The sequence below is a fragment of the Montipora capricornis genome, chromosome 3, assembly GCF_036669925.1.
Source record: "Montipora capricornis isolate CH-2021 chromosome 3, ASM3666992v2, whole genome shotgun sequence".
Classification (NCBI taxonomy): Eukaryota; Metazoa; Cnidaria; class Anthozoa; order Scleractinia; family Acroporidae; genus Montipora; species Montipora capricornis.
Genome location: NC_090885.1, coordinates 17,869,102 through 17,889,101, shown reverse-complemented (window position 1 = coordinate 17,889,101; position 20,000 = coordinate 17,869,102). Strand labels below are relative to the sequence as shown.

General features: G+C 39.8%; 3 protein-coding genes across 5 annotated transcripts in view; 1 reads left to right on the top strand and 2 right to left on the bottom strand.

Moving 5' to 3' along the window:
- LOC138042473 (serum paraoxonase/lactonase 3-like) overlaps nt 1–11,453 on the top strand; it is a 63,667-nt gene extending 52,214 nt beyond the window's left edge. Inside the window, exon 8 of the mRNA XM_068888378.1 lies at nt 10,879–11,453. Within this exon, the coding sequence (XP_068744479.1) occupies nt 10,879–10,898 (20 nt within the window). The 3' untranslated portion in view covers nt 10,899–11,453. The remainder of the gene's footprint in view (nt 1–10,878) is intronic.
- Nucleotides 8,333–20,000, bottom strand: part of LOC138042465 (uncharacterized) — a 63,112-nt gene continuing 51,444 nt past the window's right edge. Inside the window, exons 6-8 of one of the 3 annotated variants that reach the window (XM_068888361.1) lie at nt 12,515–12,627; nt 11,553–11,736; nt 8,333–10,437 (exon numbers count right to left, since the gene is read on the bottom strand). In XM_068888361.1, coding sequence (XP_068744462.1) covers nt 10,379–10,437; nt 11,553–11,736; nt 12,515–12,627 — 356 coding nt within the window. In that variant the 3' untranslated portion in view covers nt 8,333–10,378. The remainder of the gene's footprint in view (nt 10,438–11,552; nt 11,737–12,514; nt 12,628–20,000) is intronic. The other 2 variants (XM_068888359.1, XM_068888362.1) reach the window with 2 other exon arrangements.
- LOC138041732 (uncharacterized) overlaps nt 13,776–20,000 on the bottom strand; it is a 14,864-nt gene continuing 8,639 nt past the window's right edge. Inside the window, exons 3-4 of the mRNA XM_068887460.1 lie at nt 16,499–16,748; nt 13,776–14,087 (exon numbers count right to left, since the gene is read on the bottom strand). Coding sequence (XP_068743561.1) covers nt 13,776–14,087; nt 16,499–16,748 — 562 coding nt within the window. The remainder of the gene's footprint in view (nt 14,088–16,498; nt 16,749–20,000) is intronic.

Genomic DNA, 20,000 nt, shown 5'->3' with positions numbered 1-20,000 from the left:
ACACTATAGACGTTTTGCCTGGAACACCCTAAGCAAAATCAAAAATCAGAAATTTACACCCTTAAGCAAGACGAAAAGCATCCCTGCCCCTTTTCATATATTCCAATTCTCTTGGCCGAGATAACCCAAAATCTAAATAGCACTGCAAGAATGAAAAGATCTATATCAGAGGTTTTTGAAGCCGTTCAATAAATTCCCAGTTCGTCTTTACTATGTGAATTCAAAAACCATGAACACTCAAATTATCTCTGGAATGTTAATGTGTTACAAGGAAAAAGCCATACATCAGATCTCAATGCATAGATGAAAACTGCCAGCTGTAATGGTAATTAACTGTGTAGTTTGCATATTTTTGTGGTTTTATCTCGCATGTGATTGGTAAATTCACAATTAAAATGTTAATGTCAAAAATTATTGAGCAGTTCATGGTTTTTGGATTCGCATAGTACATGTAATAGCTAAAATCGTTCTTTAATTAAACTTGCATGACCATAGAATTTCCAGCTACAACAATTTTATACGCAAAATTTAAAACTGGTCTGCACAGTAGTTTGTGTTAGTCAATACAGTTGTTGTTTTGTTTTGTTTTTTTGTCTCTCGGGCAGACATTCTTTTGGCTCACAATCCCTTATTGGGCAGGTCAGGAGAGATTGCCTCATAAGCCAAAAGAATGTCTGCATGGGAGGCTATTCGCTCGGTAATTACAATAATGATGTCTTGATGGCTTCTCTGATGGCTACAGCATTCCTGTTTTGTCCTTGGTTTGGGTCGACTGGGAAAACACCAAGATGGAGCTGTACACCTTGCAGCCACTTCTCATTAAAGTCCTCACCCATGACTTCACAGAAGTTGTGCAACACGCAACAAGCAGCAATGACAAGACAAACAGTCTCAACATTAAGGTCCAGCCTCTTTGCAATGCTTCTGAACCTACCCTTTAGTCTTCCATAGGCATTCTAAACCACCACTCTTGTCATGCTGAGGATCTTGTTGAAATTCACTTGTTCTCGCGTTAAGTTTCCATTATCAGTGTACGGCTTCATCAGCCAGTCACTGAGCGCATATGCAGAGTCTCCAACTATCAAGGGCGGAACTCTCACACCTGATATGACTCGAGATAATTGAAGCGGTAGGAAAGTCCTCGCACAGCAGTGGCAAAACAGCGGTGAATTTTTAAATACGCGCGCGTCGTGAACTTTCGCCGGCCATCCAACAAAAATGTCAACAAAACGATAGTTGCTGTCAACCAATCCCTGCAGTGTTACTGCGTGGAATCCTTTTCGATTCACGTAATCTTCCGGACTTTGGAGAGGTGCAATGATAGGCACATGGCAACCGTCAAGAGCGGCCACTACTTGGGGAAACCCCGCACGATCTCTAAAACCATCGATCTGATCTTGTACTTCTTGCTGATTTTGTGGAAAGAAAATATACCGAGGAAGAAGAATACCTGCAAGTACCTCACATACCTGTTTCACGATGGTACACACGGTGGATTTTCCAACGCCAAACAAGCTTCCAATTGTTCTGTAGCGAGCGGAGTCGGCAAGCCAATACAAAGTGATTGCAACGCGATGGCGAACTGCAATGGCTTTACGAAAGTTCGTGTTCTGTTTCGCGATATGGGGTGATAGTTCAGCGCACAGATATTCAAACGAATCCTTCGACATCCTGAAGTTCTCTACCCAATCATTATCGCTCCAGCCTTGGCAGGTCTCCTCCCAAAAGGACTGAGACCTGCTTTTACTCCAAACTCGACGTAAACTTGGGGCGCATTGAAATAGTTGCCGCGCCAACAACAAAAAAAATACAGATGAGACAAGACATCTGCGGCGGAGGTATCGGTAGAGTCGTCTCCTGGCAAGCTTTGCACGACTTTCCGCGATTTTTCGGCTTTCTTCTCTCCGTGTTTTCCAAAACAAAAGCGCAATATTTAGCGCATCCGCCATTTTGTTTACATTGTTGTTCAATTTTACGTCAATTACAATTACACGAACGCGAGGCTGAGCATGAACATGAGGCTGCGTTGTTGTCAGCTCTTGTAGTTCGGTGTGAACGAGTTGATCAGTTAACCATGTTCAATTAAACATGGTTTCGTTAAACTTTGTTTAATTAAACATGTTTTTTTGGTGTGAACAGGGTACTAGTTACAGTGTCAAATGGAGTATTGCCTCCTGGATGAGCTCTAATCTTGAGCCCGTGATATGGTTACGTGTACTGGTCACATTGGCATTCATGAAGGGGCGGACGGACGTACGGACGTTTATGACGTCATGGCTATAAAACCAAATTTTCTCACATCGATGGGTTACCATATTTTCTTAACTATGGTGCTCCGCGCGCGCGCGCCGAAGGCGCGCGCGGAGCTTCGCTAAAATGACACATCAGAACATTCTTTGCAAGAACAAAGCTAAACATCATTTAAGTGCTCCTAGGGTCTAAAATTTTGGTTTCGAACATATAATGAATGAACACTGCTTCCACTGTTGGTTTATATTTTAATAATGTTAACACATTTTAATCTCATAAGTAACAGATGTTTGTGCACATATATTCTGAAAATGTTGTACCAAATTCATTAATGAATCTATTTCAATTGAAGTACATGTTGCAAATGGGTCCCATACCTAATAAATCTCTGCCATGAGAGTAAAAAATTTTACACCTCCCATTAGGCAGACAGTATATTGCTACCGTGTAAAGTTCAAGTGTTAAAATATATGCATGATAATTATCCATGAGCAAGGAATCAAAGGCAGCTAACATTGATATAACATAAGGAAAGTCTGAAATTATAGGAAGTGCACTATTTAGCAAACCACTATAACTATCACTGTATGCAAACTGATGATTAATGTAGCTTAAGTTATAACCATAACAGGCAAATCTGTCAAAATAGGAGTCCCTGATTGCATGATTGTGACAAAGCTGAATACATATTATTCCCAAAGTTTTATATAATTTGAACCAAGTCAGCTGAAGAGGTTATTGGATTCCTGAAATTTTAAACAAGTGCCGACAGCGACATTGCCACACGTTGTGTGCTTGCATTTGCCGTACCAAATACTTCAACATTACCTTGACTGTATGGTGCGGCAATAGTTTTAGTTAGATCAACAATTCCTGGACCTGGTTTGTTTGTGCGTCATTTGCGAGTCGAATTAACTCAGGAATGTAAAAGCGATACAAATAGATCTCTGTAAAGCCACAGATGATAATTTGTTACATTTCATAAATGTGAACCAAACTTTTCAATACTGGCAAATAAATGGCCTCTAAGTAAAACAAAAGTAAGACAAAAAACCAGAATTTCCCCTTGAAGCATCCTCTAATATAAATTCCTTTGCCACCAAATAAACACCAATGCATGTCAACGACTAGTCTGTATTGTTGAAAGAATTCCCCATTTTAACTTCGTCGCATGCCCATACTGACAATAACAGTAGTTCTAAAAACAGTTCAGATTGCTAAAAGTCGGATCAGTTTTTCTCAGGTATTCTCAGTTTCGCTCAAAGCTCCTCTAAGGTTCTCAAAGATCATTAGGAGCTGAGATGACCGGCATGTTGATGGAGATCAGTTTGAATGACCTTTATGTCGATCCCCGTTCTCGTGCAAAGTGTTTATTTGTAAAACAAATTAGAAAAAAAAAATATAATTTTGTCTTTAATGTCAACAACTTACCTTTGGCTCCACAATCAAAAAAGATTTATTATAACAGCTCGATCCGTACGACCCGGGCCGTAGGACCGCGACTACAATCACAAAGTTTGAACAGTCAAGATGCGATGACTCGGGCGCGACCATGCACATCCAAGACAAAATGACACATCTTAAGGGCTAGACTTTCAAAAGTCCTTCGTCTAGTGTAGATTCGCGTCCGAAAAATCACGCTTCGCTCGCCAAAACATGTTCTCCCGGGATTCTCGTGAGGTGGAATTCTTGCAAGTCTACTCAAGGGCTTGAAACATGAGAGAGATGGTTGATTTCATCCAACACGCACTGTTTATTTTGTCATGCAAAATGGACTGATATTCCAAGCATACATACATTTTAAGACTCTAATACTTCTTTTCAAGTCTTTCTATTAATTTTTCTGACTCAACAATACATTTTTCAGCAGCTATTAATTGTTTTGAATAATCCCCTACCCCCCGCCCCACGTAAAGTTACAGTCTGTAAATGTATGCAAGCATAAATTTGCATGCACTAATGTGACACGGAAAACAAGAAACGGAGGGCATTTTATACCTCATGCGCTTACTGCGCATGAGTAATTACTATTATTGACAATACATTTGACAGTTACTTGTGTAATAACAAAGAGGGCAAAATTACTGAATGCTGATTGGTCAATGAAGAGGGTATTTTTTCTTAATTTTGCTTGAGAAGAGGGCAAAATTACTCGCTCACGATTGGTCGAGCGCCAAAAATTCTCGCTCCTGATTGGCTGAACGTACGTCTTCCACATTCAGTTGGTTTCTTCTGTTTGAGCAAAACAACTTCGTCTTCATCGAAGTTTGTCTTTTAATTCGCGTTGCATTCGCCGAAAAGGCATAAAGATTAAGAACTAGCTTTAAAAGATGATCTGGAATTTGAATTTTCGAGTGACAAGAAGAAGGGCAAAAGATTTTTTTCATGAAAAGCTTAAAACTTGGATCGACTTACATGGCGCCCGGCGTAGCGGGATTGTGTGGTTGAAAAACAAAATGATTCCTTTCGTCAAGGGCTTTCAATTTACCACGACATCTTGCAGCTCAACAAAAAAGGTCACAGAACAATTTGCCATTGACGGGAGGAACAAGTAGCTCAAATTTGGTGGATTTCTTTGGACAAACCGTTTGCTATGTTTACGGATGCGTATTTGCAAGTGGTAAAAACCTCTACAGCACAGGTGAATAAAATAAATTGAAGCTTAACATTTGGTTTAATCGTTGTTACAGTTGTTCACGAATGAAACTCGTATTTTTCTCTCGAGTGGATGTAAATAACAATCATCTATACTCGTTTTGGACGCAAAGAACAAGTTGACTTGCTTGTCTGTTTGTTAGTTGTTTTGCTTCCGAGCGAACGAGTGTTTTAACTCCGCTTAGCTGTCTGTTTTTCGAGGTGCCTCAACAGTGTTAAGAAAATTTTGCCCTCTTTGTTATTAACAAGTAATCGCAATGGGTCCTCGTAAGATTAAGGATTAATACCACTTGTGTTTTCAGACGTTGCTGAAATGGCCCTCGTCGCTGCGCGACTCGGGCAATTTCAGCAACTTCTGAAAACACGCGTGATATTAATCCTTAATTTTACTCGGCCCCATGCGATTACCTATACAAAATACATTCGTGGTTAGTGTTCGTGGTTACGTCGTTTCATCCGTCTTTTCAAACTCGTTGGGTATTATGCCCAAAGTCCCGTTCGCTAACAAAATGATGACAGCAATGTCGCCTTAAATTTTATAAGGATTCCACTAGAATTAGTACTAGAAGGATGTATTAGTACAACTGCATTTTGAAATACAAATGAGCAAGTCAAAATTGTTTTTCTAAGACCGACAAAATTGAACGAGCCTGGAGAAACGCAGATAGAAACGAAGAATTTCGAAGGATGGCCTGTTTTGTAGCACAATTTCTGGCGTTCCCAAGTTTCCTTAGGGACGGACCATTAGAAAAGTGATTAGGAAAAAACCGAAAAAAAAAATTCATGGGAGGGAAAATGCCAAGAAAAAAAATTCACGCAAAGAAGAAGGTAAAGAAAAAACATTCAAGCAGAAGGAAGGTCGAATTGTGACTTTTATTTAGAGTGCATTTCACAAAACTTTTGACAGGCGATTTGCAAAGTTCGTTGTAAATTTGATAAGTTCGCTTCGAACTTGGGAATTTCAATACGTAACTGTCAATCAAAGGGCAAACTTTGAAAGTGTTAAAAAGGGTTCACAGCCCTACACGACTCCCTTGTACGTGGTCTGGTTTCTGTTGCCTTTGTCGTAATTTTGCTCTCTTGATCATATCAGTACATATTTGAATGGACGCCTGTTTTAGGCGGTTCGTGTAGTATTCGTTTAGCAATGGTTTTTGCCCTATGAGGCTTTACATTTGAATCTCTATACTGCTGTGTGATACGTTTTCTTCCAAGAAAATAGTTGGTCTCGAAAGTAATGTTTTTAGTTTCTTGGTGTTGATTTTCTCAGCAGTAATGTGAATGTGACCTTATGGCGTCTCGCTTTTGCGCCAATTTAATTCTATATTCATCGGCGGTAGAAGCGAGTGATCTTCTGGTTTGAAATGTTTGACCCGGGCCCGGGTTCATTTTGATTTTGAACGCCTGTTACATTGTGCCTTGTATCAGTGACGTAGCTGGCTTCTTATAGGCTTTGTATGCCTTTTTTTCTGCGTTTCTTAGCAGATCGTTATGCTTTTTGGAGGCGTTGTTCTTTCACTCGTTCTTCTGACTTCTTCAGCGTGTTTTGGTTTGTGGCCATGGTCAGTAGCTGTCCTCCTTGAACCTCTGGAGTTAATTCGTTCTCGTCGATGCTCTTTTGATATTTGATGTCGATGTCTTTAGGTCGCTTCTTTGTCGAGGCATTAAGATAACCCGACTCTAGATGGAAGTTCTCTGACATATTATTTGGTCAGGCAAGACCGCTGTTTCGATCCTATCATGTGGATCTCATCAGTTGCCGATAGCTTGATTCAAGGTGAAGAGCTTTGTCTCTCTTTGATTCTCATGTATATATATCATTCTCACATTCGCTCAAAATAAAATTTGTAATAAATAAATATTAGAATTTGGTATCTTTATAAATATTCTATAAAATATTTTGTGCCCACAATAAAAATTAGAGGATGGGTCTTATCGCCTTGAATGATGATTCTCTATAATAAAATGAAAAAGAGCATTTACATGTAGTAGTAGTGTTAAAACTTTACAGAGGGGCTGTGTTGGTGAATGGAGTATGGCATCGTTATGATGGGCTGTGGGAGAGGAATTCCAGAGGGCAGGGACTGCAAAAATGTACAGGGAAGCCGTCCACTCCAAGTGGCTTCCTCCTCTCTCACTGTGTGTACATTTTCGAAAAGATTTTGCATTAAAAAGTGGCCTGTATCCTTTGATCTGTTGTGAGTGTAGAATAATTTATAAATCACAAAACCATAGATAATGAATCAAGATTTCACTGTTAAAAAAAAGCAATATTTGTCTGAAAAAAAATTCGTACAGGGGGTTTCACCTGGAAAGAAATTCTTGCACAACCAGTGCTCGAAAAAAAAAAATTCGTACCAGCTGAAAATCCCCCACACCCCCCATCACTTTTCTAATGGTCCGTCCCTTAGCAAACAATAACAATCACAATATATAATTATAATGAACTTTGACTGTCAAGTGTATTTAGCGATCAGGGACTAACTGGAAACACAGTACAAAAATCGAGTCAAATCAACACATATCAAATAATGGGTTGGTTTTTGATGAGAGGGGAAAACCGGAGTACCTGGAGATAAACCCTTCGGAGCAGAGTAGAGAACTAACAAACTCAACCCACATATGACGCCGAGTCTGGGAATCGAACCCGGGTCACATTGGTTGGAGGCGAGTGCTCTCACCACTGCGCCATCCCGGCACCGTTTTATGTCTCAATGTAGTCTAGCATTGAAGATCTCTAATAATGAGGACAAAAACAACAGAAACACGTTGGAATGAATTACATATCATCCATTTTCCATTGTCTTTGTCCTCTACACCTCTCTTTCAAGCTGAATTTTATTATATGGAAAAAGGCCTATTGATGAGACAGCAAATCAATACAAATCAAATGCTGTTCTTTTAATAAGACGAGAAAACCGGTGTAAAATAACTTCGCTGCAGTGCAGCCGAACAAGGAATCCCAACCCACAAGTGTGACAGAGTCCAGCAAGAGCCTGGGACACATTGGTGCTCTCGCACAACTGCATCAACACTGAATTCCCGTTAAATGTTCGACCAGAAAATCCAATCCAAGTTGGTCTTTCAACAGATTTACAAGACCAGATGAAACAACATAATCGCAAAGTTTCGTGTATCTGAAAGGCCTGGGTTTGGAGACAGAGAGAAATATAAGGTCTAGCTCTGAAAAGACGCCCAAAAAGTTTCGGCCGTATTACGAGGGCCATAAATCTTTTTGTGTCTGCAAACCAAGGCGGTCTCGAGAAATGCAACTTTGAAATAATGTTGTTCTTTCCTATTTTGTAAATCTGTTAAAAGACCAGCAAAAGTCCCGAAAAGCCAATTGTGAATCTGAGATCCGCCAGTTTTGAAAACTGTTTTTTTTTTTACATGTTTTTAATGAAACAACATACAAAATTATTCCGGAGAGCTTTTCATTTTTAAGATAAAGATGGAATTCTTTCCTTCGCGAAACGGGCAGCAGCTTTCTAAAATAGGCGGAACGTAGTGTCACCTGTCACCATTGGCTTTTTCGGGCCGCAAAGCTACAACAGACAAAGGAGTATAATTTTCATAAACTTTATCTTAAAACGTCTTAGTTCGTAAATAGACCATATACAATGTTAACATTGTTTCCACAGGAAAAAAACCAGGATCTCTAAGCCATGAATTCTCATCCGCGTTTCTGATGTTGTCAAAAACCACATCCATTCTGTCAAAGGTCTCTACTAGAAGCGCATACACCCAAAGCAAACAAAGCGAGGGATTTATTCAGCGTTCATTTAAACTTAACTTTGGCCGACAATTACTTTATTAAATGTGGTAAATGGAAGGGATACGGTGACAATATTAGTTTTTACGCCTAGTAGGGGTTTTAGCTTATAGTCAAGAGTTTAAGAACAACTGAATATTTTTCATTGCATTTGAAGGGGAACTGAAGCCATAAATTGAGGATTTCTTTCCTTGAAGCTTTGGCCACAAATACGGTTGATGTTTCAACTTTCTTCATCATAAACTGTAAGCACAAACCCACAAAAGGGAGACCTTGTAGGTCTGTTATATTCCTTTAAGTTTCATATTTACAGTGAAGTCACACTCTTCCGCTGATAATTAGTTTGAGCTGACAATGATCAGGCCCCAAAAAGCAGGAAAAACGCAACTTCAAACTCAATTTTCTTGCTCATATCAAGGGAGAAGCAAAAGCAAGCATCAAGACTTCATTTGTACACCTCATTCTTCCTCATAATCAAGGAAAAAATAGTACAGTTGGAGTTTAGGCCTTAAGTTCTCCTTTAAACAATACCAAATGGGCATGTATTCACTTGCAAGCCGAGATAAAAGTGCACTCGTTTACAAAGATCTTTTACTTGCTGGTACTATTGATGGTAACATGTTGCTTTGTAAGTTAAGTTACTATTGAAACCGCTGGGTGTTACAATGTTTAATTCGGTCTCTCCGCGAACCAAAGCCTCCACACGTTAATAGTTCGTCCCCTTCAACACGGTCTCGTAATACAAAATACTGAATCAGCAATCTTACGAAATAAGGATCGGACACCTTTTGGAGCAGTTTGTTCTCTCTTTGCATCGGTTTAAGTCATAGGATAACTCGATCCTCAAAACCAACTTTAAAAATACAAAAATCCAACAATAGCTATTAAACAAAAAACAAAAATATTGCTTAATTTTAAACACTCTCTATTACAAATTTTACACTACTATTGTGCTCAAAAGAAAATTAGGGATTTCCCAACGAGTTGTTTGTTTCTCACAATTACGCAGTAAAGGAAAGGATAAGAAAATCTCTTTTTAATAAGGCAAACTAGTCTCGATAAAGCCTGATGACACGAATGTCAACTGACGCGAAGAACAACCAGGGAGCTTACGCAAGGACGACGACAACGTCTACGAGAACACAACAAAAAAATAACTCTAATGAGCAAAAACAAAAGCTCTCCACTCCCTGAAAGTGCGTTTTTCATTTTAGTGCATTTCTTTGCCGCCGTCCTCGTCCTGACAACGACGTGAATTGACCAATTTTCAGGTTGTGTAGAGGACGTGAGAACCGAACGAGGCATTTTTAATTTTCTCCCCAAACAACCACACAATTCATGCCAGCTTTATTCCTGCAAATTTGATACTCACTTTCCATTCCGAACGACCTGGGGTTGTAACGAAGTTATTACAATAACGCGAAATAGTATTTTTAGACGACGTTCTCCTTGGCGTCGTCGTTGTCCTTGCATAAGCTCCCAATTGACAGTTAAACGTCGCCCGATGTGAAGGAATCCGGAATTCAGTAAATGTGAGGTTTTGGAATCCGGAATCCATAGCGTGGAATCCGGGATCCATTTCGGTGGATCCGGTGAGATTGGAATCCGGAATCCGAGACTCGGGATCTGGAATCGGAGGGCCACCCTAGGGCCACCTGGATTCCTTTACATAGGGCGATAAAAACGTAAATAGTAAAGCTTTTAGTCCTCAGCAGCGTCAAGTGTCATCTCGAGCTCTTTCCAATCCTCGTCAGGCAGATCTGATGAGTAAATTTCAAATTGTGTTAGTTTTATAAACCTTTGGGTTATTTATCTCTCACATATCAGCTATCAGACTAAGGAGGGAACTAGCAAAAGGTTACTTAGCCTGAGGGTTGTTCCAGAATCGATGAAACAGTTACCTGTCTCCCTGGGATAGAACGTGTGATCGCCTTGCAGAAGGGCGGTTGTCAAGAGATTTAGTTTTTTGCTCCATAAGTGCAATATTGATACAAAATTACTTGAACAGCGCGTGGCAGAAAGATTACATTTTTTTTATTTTATTACAGCCTCCAAGGCAAAGTATCTCGTAGTAAACTGTTCTAAGCCTTTATGGTTCTTTACATTAATTTCAATTTGAACACATGCATTGCATGTTAGGGTTAGGGTTAGGGTTAAGGGATAATAAAGAGTTTAGCTCCATATATGTCTTGTTTTCGCAGTGGCCTTTGAGAGGAAGTGAGTTAAGCCCTGGAAGGGAACAACTGGTGCAAACACTGAAACAAGTGATGCAAGCCTCATTGTTTCTTGGCTTGATTACCAGCCGTTCTTTCGGGAAATGAGCCAGCACTCACTCCTTAGATCACGGCTGGACGCGTGAGGTGAGGCATTGTAATCTCCGCCAATCAGAAACTCGCCTGTACAAATCGACCAGGTATAAATTATATTTTTTGGTTCAAATTGTGGCTGCGAAGGTATTCTTTGACCCGGCCTGTTCGAGCTTTACAGTGGAAAACATCCAAGATTTCGACAACGGAAAGTCACTAATTTTCCAGTTGACGCCAAGGGCAAAATACGGCTTTTAAATCAATTTCTATGGCAATTTATCCTCAGAATTCGCTAATGTAAGAGCAAGTAAAATTAAAATTGCTGTTTAGTGTATTGCTCCTATGACACAATTTCTTGTGCATGCGCAGTAGGATCAAGAGCGTGAGGTTTCTGTATTTTTCGTCCAGTCCAGCAGTTTAGCACAATATTGTAATCAAGATGAAATTAAATTGTTCTTGTGGTTACTATGAATTCAAGTCGACCTATGACCCAGTCAGTAATAATCCCGGCGAACACTGGATGATTCTTCATTTCTTTTAAACAACAAATATGTCATGCCCTTACTTACCATCAAGCAATTTGAAAATAATTCCACAGCTCTGAATGTCCTCTCTCGTTACTCCTGTAAAATCAAGTATACGCTGACTCGTAGTTGCTGGAATGTACATGCTTTGCAGAAATATGCAGTCGCCACTGGTCAACGGCACAGGAAGTGAAATCTTCGTCTCATCAGTGGTCAACATTCTTTCAAACTATGAAGAGATGACACTGTGAGCGCATTATCACTTGATTTTCGCAAGTTTGCTATTCCACTAGTTTTGCTTTGCCACTCTCGTGGTTTGCCAAAATAGTGTGCTTTTACATCGTTAACCAATCGAAAGCAAAAGAAACAATACTGTTTACGGGGGATACCGACCGTTAACGTGTCTGTAGTTTAAAAAATATGCTACCATTTAAAAGATATAAGCGGCCAGGTTTTGTAAACTACAGGATTACAATCAAAAAAGAAAATAAAAAAACTATGTCTTCTACCCGGGTCACCCGTCCCAGTACAAACTCCTTCAAACCGGGATTAACTAATTCTGTGGCCAGTTACCATACACTTGTCCGAATTTAGCGAAATTCCGAGCAAATTGTAGACGTTCTTTGCCTTTAATTTGGCGTTCTATGTACATGTAATCATTTTGACTTGCTCCCAGTGGTTTTCCCCGCGCTTGCCAGTTTTGGTCAAGGAAAAGCTAGAATATTTCTTAGAACCAATCAAAAGCAACAGAGTGATGATACCGTTTTCTTTCTCAATACCTGTGTCACTGCCCTGAAACTATCTACCGCCTTGTGTTGTTATGCTGATTCCTGATCTTGTTTACCTACCTCGTTCCCAGGGTCTCTCTTCTGGAAACGAGGTTGCTGTTCTACCTCCTTCCCCGTCTTGCACAGATGTGTGAATCAATCAAGGGAGGTATTCCCCAATCCCCAAGCCTATATCCTTCAGATCTACTGGCAAGTTAACAATTTTGTTTCTTGACTCACCCATCCCAGGTATTTTCTGACCCGCGCTTTTCGTTGCTCTCGGTTCTTCTCTGTCATTAGAACCGTCTTGTATATAGTGTCCATCATGTCAATGTCTTCGGCAGTGAAATAATCTGGAGTCAAAAGTAAAATCTATTCGATAAGAGCAGCGGACGTAGTCCCCAGTGTTGTGGTCTGACGTAATCTGGGTGGGGGAATCTTTCACTTCCTAAAATTAATTGTAAACTGCGTAACAAGCAGTCTGCCTTAAGTCCCCCACAAAGAATTGTAAATTAGTCCTGAAAAGCCCCCAGGGGAGAGACTATATATTTGCGTTATGGCAATTACTTCGTAACTATTGTAAGATTTTTAATGCGACAAAGGTGTGGCTTTCAAGAAACAAATAAAAACATCTTTATTTTAAAAGGCATAACCCACTGACTCCCTGAACCACCAAAATCATCTGGCGTTAGACGTAATAAGATCTACTAAGTCCCAGTCCAGGGATCAATGAGTTAAAAGCATTTTCTACTATTTTATTTTCAATTTCTTGTTTATATGTGACTTTATGTGTATATTTTCTCTGTATTTAAAAGTATCTTTGGGACAATTTCGGAGCATAGAGCAGCTTTCAATAGCCCCTTTTACGGTTAGTTTTTCTCATTTGCATTACAATATAATCTAGCATGTATGTGAGGCAATTTCGGGCTATTTTGTAGTTTTAACCCAAAATTGCCTCACATCCACGTTACATTGTAATGGAAATGAGAAAATCTAACCGTGAAAAGGGCTACTGAGTGTCGAAAGTGATTAGTGAATTACTTTGGTTTTGCACTACGTCACTCAACGTGATTGGTTCAAAGTTCTCGTGCAACTTTTCAACAACCAATCAGAAGTGCACATTTTACCGCGCTTTGCAATTTGTGTCGGGTAGGTGTAATTACTTCGAGTTTTCATTGGTTTACTGGACTTTCTCCCTTCTTTTTGACGGGCCAAAGTAATTACTTTGGTTTTGGTTTTACGACACTCGACTGAAACTCGCTCTATACAAATTGGAAACGTTTGTTGAGGTGATAGGCACTTAAAGAACTTTAAACAGCACAGCTGAACATTGTTTATGATAGTCTGCGCTACATTCATTATCATTATTAATGCGAAAGGACGGTTTACAATTGTAAATTTTGATTCCAATCCAGGAATTTAGGAGAAAAGATCCATGTTTTTGAAAAGCACCACGTAATGCCCTGGATATCCTGCCTTATTTGCTTCGTTTCTTCATAACCTAAAGCTCTGACGTACCTGGTAAATCGTTGCCATCTGCATCCCGATCAATTGGAATCCCCGCATCATCATCACCATCATCTTCATCAGTTCCTCTGTGAATTCCAACAAACTCCCCTTTCACCACCTCCAGCTTTTTGCTTGTTTCATTGTACTGAACCCGACAGTACTTGAAGAGAATTGGCCCCCATGCATTCCTAGTTGCCACACCTGGAGGGATGATTTTTTCCTTGTACGTGCCATGGACTTTGGATTTGAAAACCTTAGCTATAGGAAGCTCTGATGGAAGCTCCAATACTGCATGCACTCCACGCTGAAAGCAGAAAGAGATGACAAAAATGTCAATAATATCATCATATAAATTGCATATTGGGGAGCTTAAAAAAACGACGATGACTTCAGTAACGAAAATACTATGGACTTTAAGATCTTCGACTGCGACGTTGACGGAAACGTCACCTCAGAATATAACTTTGCTCTATCGTAAGTCTTTCGCGATTCTTTCATCTCGTTCTTGTTGTATAATTATGCGGCCGAAGGATTCTACAAACAAATTGGTTAGGAGCGGTTTCAGGGTACAAATGGAGAATAAGGGTTTGCATTTGTACTCTCACAAGTTTCACCGCGCACCGATGGCTCAGTTGGTTGAGCACCGGGATGTCACGTGGGAGGTCGTGAGTTCAACTCAGGGTCTTTAAATAACTGAGGAAAAAGTGCTTCCTTTGTAATTACATCTGCAAATGGTTGGACTCTCTAGTCTTCTCGGATAAGGACGATAAACCGGAGGTCCCGTCTCACAACCCTTCAATGTTCATAATCCTGTGGGACGTAAAAGAACCCGCACACTTGTCGCAAAGAGTAGGACATGTAGTTCCCGGTGTTGTGGTCTGTCTTCTGTGATATATCATGGTTGGCAGGGTAAATGCTCGGAGAAATTAGCTACTGTAACACCAAGCTACTCTAAAAATCCGAGGGTAAATAAAGATATATGATATGATATGATTTGATATGATATGATATGATATGATATGATATGATATGATATGATATGATATGAAGCTGTCGTCAAAATCTCAAATTTGGTGATTTCTCGTCATTGTTATGCAAAGTACCGCAAAAATTAATACAAGACAAAATGCATTGCGCACGTGCAGCACAATTATTTTTCCTCTTTGTGGCGTTGTCGTTACCTAAGGTCCCGTCCACACGTATCCGTATTCGTTTGAAAACGCAGCATTTTTTCTCCGTTTTCAACAAAATTTGCATTCACACGTAGCGTTTTCGCATCGTTTTCGCCCGTCCACACGTATACGATGAATTGATTTGAAATCGATAATTTTTAAACGATAACCTGACTGCCCATGCTCGACGCATGAGTATTCGGTATTATGAACTCGCGAAATAATAACTTGGCGCCATCTTTTGTTAGGATAGTAAGCTTGAAGAAATAGGAAAGCTAAATCTGCTTGAAAACAGGCAATTAGGTTTGAAATAAGCCCAAGTATTAAAGACAAGGAAGTGAAGCATCTCTGCGGCATCTTAAATAAGTTTACTAAATTATGATAATATTGCACGGAGTGGATTGGAACTGATAGTGTGAGGTCAACGTTTTCGAAAAGTTCCCTTTTCGTTCATCCGCACGTACTCGCGAAAACAGCGTTTTCATAAAGTTCCACTCTGGAGAGCGTTTTTGAAAAGCTCCATTTTCAGTAATCGTTTTCATCAGATACGTGTGGACGGAAGCCGTATCCGCAAAGAAAAAGTTGTGTTTTCAAACGGAAAACGGATACGTGTGGACGGGGCCTAAAATCCTAATAATTTCTCCTCGACTTGGACTGTGAATCCATTTGCGATCCTCCTGGGGGTGATGCGTTGTTGGGCAAGGGATCTACTTAATTGACTCTTTACATTAATTACCCTTGTCCGCCTGTGAATCACATGTTGATCCAGCGTTATCACATAGAAAAACTGGCCCTTAGGGAGTCCCACGTAAAATGCCACACATTAAGTGATCAATCAGCCCTGTTACCAGCATGGTTGTCCTGATAGTGTAGTGGTCATCACACCCGACTAGTGATTAGGGGGACGTGGGTTCAAATCCCGCTCAGGGCAATTACACTTTTCCCCAGAAGTTGTCCACTGTTGAGTTTCCTGCAACTTTCTCTCTCTCTCTCTCTCTCTCTATGCGTTTGTTTTCATCCCGACGAAAATCCGAAAAGGCACAAATGTTCTAAAATCTGAGTTAGCGTATTTCGTGTGTGCTAATGCTCACGTCATACAGGTAAAACAGACTAGAAATTAAATGATATTTTCTCAAAGATTGAAAGGAGAGTTTTCTTTTCCCCCAGAAAAAAAAGTATTTTCAACATTTTATGAGTGTCAGAGGTTCCCTTTGAAGGAGGAAGCTTACAGAAATCGCAAATCGGAAAAGAAAATTTCCTAAAACCGCACAACTACAACTGATACAAAATTGATATCATTGATATCAGAAACCCATAAGGGTTGAAACGTGTAACGCGCGTTCACAGCTTCCGAATATTAAGTGCGAACTGATTGGTTGAATGTTTCAGCGCTAAGTACCATATTTGGAAACCCCTCGCTCTTGTTGTTCCAAATATGGTACTTAGCAAATCGAATATTCAGAAGTTTGTTTCCCAGCACACAAGGGGCCGTTACACGTTTCAACCCTTATGGGTTTCTGTTGATATTAAATGCAATAATCACATCTTGTTGCCTGTTTCCTTGAACCTCAAATCTTTCGCTGTAAACAACGGATGTTACAAGAAGCAGTTCTTGATCTTGAAAAGGGTTCATCATGTTGGTATCCAGGTCAAATCTTGTTAGTATTTTACGGAGATCTGGATCCGATATATATTCCTGACTAACTTTCCCAAGCTGGAGGTCTCCAAGGTTGTCATCAATAGTCAGTGATATCTCGCCGGTTTCGCCAAGGCCCAGATTACCTTTCCTATGGCTGCACAGAAGAAAAACATTGTTTTTTATCAGTCACTCATTGTAGTTACCAGCTGCCCATGAGTAGGAGCGAACAACAGCCCTATATTCCTGTCAAGGCGTTTTAACAGACCGATTTATTTGTAGATTGAATTTCCCGCGATTGAGACTCCCGCAGGAGCCTGATTACCAATCACAAAAACTAACTTGACGTCATAGCGTCACCGAACCGGAACTGAAGTTAGTATAAAAATAGATCAGTCGGTAAAAATGCCGTGAAATAGGTTTAGAATGGGAGTTGTTTGCTTCTAGTCTCGGGCGACTGAGTCACCTATTTTCTCTGTCTCCCGAGCGCCATTGATTGACAAGCTCTATTCGATCCTTCATCAGTGGGAGTTGCCATTCCACTTCCACTTTTTCGAAATGACTTTTCCAGGAATTCCATTTTTTAGTCCGGTATATGAAAGTCCGACTCGTAAGCAACGGAAAATAAAATGGAAAAACAAAAAGAAAAACGAAACAATACATATATATCTATTACACATGAGAATTTTATTCCATAAAACAAATTTGTACAAATCTATACGCTTTATTTTCACACGTGAAAAAAGCCTATACAGCCAATCAGAACGGCGTACAGCTTCTTCACATGTGGAAGTATAACCAATCAAAGAAAGCGTAAAAGCCTTTCTAAGCCAATCACTCGTTCATCTCGTGCATCTCATGCAAATCGTACCTTGTTATTGAATTAAATTAAATTTGTATTTGGTTCTATTGTTAGTGAGTTTTTACTGGGTTACCAGTATGGCAAGCCCAGTCGGAAAATGGGTAATATTTCTCCGTTTTCTTTTTTTCCGTGTCGGTAAAAGTCTTGCCTATCCCTCCAGACTGTCTTTGTGCATAGAGTCTTCTGTGCGTATTTTGTTAGGTTTGAGGGGGCTGGGGTAATGCGTAGATTTCTCTGGTGCACTCAGGAGAACATTTAATTAACCTGCAATGGCGTCGAAAATCATTGTAACGCGAATGGCGTTTTAGCCCATCTTTAAACAAAATATACCCTTATGGAGCTCAAGAATGGAACGTCAATTGGATAAACAAGACAGACGGCGAAAAATAGTATCTGGAATCTTAGAAGCGACGAGTAATGGACTTCGACAAATCTTTCGCCCGCCGAGCCGTATTTCTAATATTTTGCCAGGTGTGGTATTATGTACAATACTGAAACCAAATGGAAAATTCTCTGGTAAGTTATGTTGTCCTGGCTATTTGTATTTATTACAGTCTCCTTGTAAGAACTGGAAATTTTACTAATTCTTGTTAACCTTCAATGGCGTCGAAAGTCATTGTAGCGCGAATGGCGTTTAAGTGGATCAGAAATTTATTTAATCGCATATGCTTTGTGACACGGATTGTGTGTCTTGTTTGCATGCACGAAATTGAAATAGGAAGGGTTCAGGAAAAAAACAATTGTGACGCTGATGAATAATAAAGTAGCTGCTATTTCCAAAACGATGGAATTACCTGGTGATAAATAACCTCGTCTTGGAGAGTAAAGTGTTGACTTGGCAGAAACACTGGTTAACCTCAAGAGTTGGGCGATTGTGATCTTTGTGTTGAATTCGCACATTTGTTCTCAAACTTTATAACACTTGAAAGAAAAAAGAAAACTAACAAAAACAAAAACCTTGTATCTTGCCATCATTTGACACAAATGCTTCACTGTTTCGCGAGAAAACACGCCGTGGTAACTTGATCACGACGCTAACTGAATTTGATGTCACTTTCGATTTTGCGATGTATTTGTGCAGCGAAAAGTACAATAACAAAATTGAACGTAGCAAAAATCTCCCAAAATGTTTTTTCGCTGATGGTAACTTTTTATATTCGTGGTTTAAAATTAATGTTGTTTTCATGTTGTAAATTTTGTTGCGGATGGCAAAATATTTTATTTTCGATCGACCGTCCTGAAAACTTCCTTCTGCTCTTCCTAAAAACTGTGTATCAATATTTATTTACTATTGGATCAATATTTGATTTACATAAAGCAAGCCAACAAAATCTGTACCTTAATTAGTTTGCATTTTTGAGCGTTAAAATAGAATTTTCGGTTCTATGCTTCTGTTACAAAGTGGTATATTTTTTAGGTCACCCATCCCCGCCGGACAGGTCTTAACTTCAGTCAACATTTGTATTATAAAGCTGTCGGACGCTCAGAGTGCACGCTTTAACTTGAGGTGTAAGGAAGTTTTGAGGGTACTTGAAAATGATCAGCATGTCAGCCTAGAAGCCAATGTTTTTCGATCCCCTTTTATTTTCTTCAATCTTTCTGGGTTTAGTACTTTGCTAGTAACTACATGTCTTCTCAGGGGGCTATTTACCTAAGACTTCTACCATGGCACTACAATGATATACAATACCAAAACAATATCGTGTACTATTAGAGCTACATATTACGCAAAGACGACTTGAATTTCCCGGAAGACAGTTGACAATATGGAATAAAGCGCTGTGTTACTGCACTACCACATGTACGCAATGCGTGCCTTTTTTTTTTTTTAATAACAGGAATTTTTTCTTTCTGACAAATGATTAATAGGCTGGTAGCCAGGTTTTTAACCTCAGAAAAAGATCTGTTTCGTCGTATTAACGTGTGAGTCAAAGGGCCTCTGCTGGCACGACTTGATGACAACTTAAATGGTCTTAATGACCCCCGACTTGAAAAGATTGCCTGGAACGCTGCAGTTCAATTCCATCTAACTCAGTCCCTTCTGTTTTTGAGTAACACGTACCACAGGCAACCCAGTGTAAGCTCATGGAGCGTCTAGCTACTGTTTGTGGGTTGCCAGTATGGAAATCCCAGTCGGAAAATGGGTAATATTTCTTGGTTTTTAATTTTTATTTTTTCCGTGTCATGAAAAGTCTTGCCTGTCACTCCCCTGCTAACTGGTGTCTTTGTGCATAGAGTCTTCTGTGCGTAATTTGTTAGGTTTGAGGGGGCTGGGGTAATGCGTAGATTTCTCCGGTGCACACGGGAGGACATTTAATTACTAATCTGGAATGGCGTCGAAAGTCATTGTAACGCGAATGGCGTTTTAGTGCATCTTTAAACAAAACTGTATACCCTTATGGAGCTCAAGAATGGAACGTCAATTGGACAAACAACTTAGGCGGTGAAAAGTAAATATTTGGAATCTTTAAAGCGACAGTGTTTACTCAAGTCGCATCTTAGTTGTCTGGCAACTTACATTACCCGGTATTTTGTACTAAACTCTGC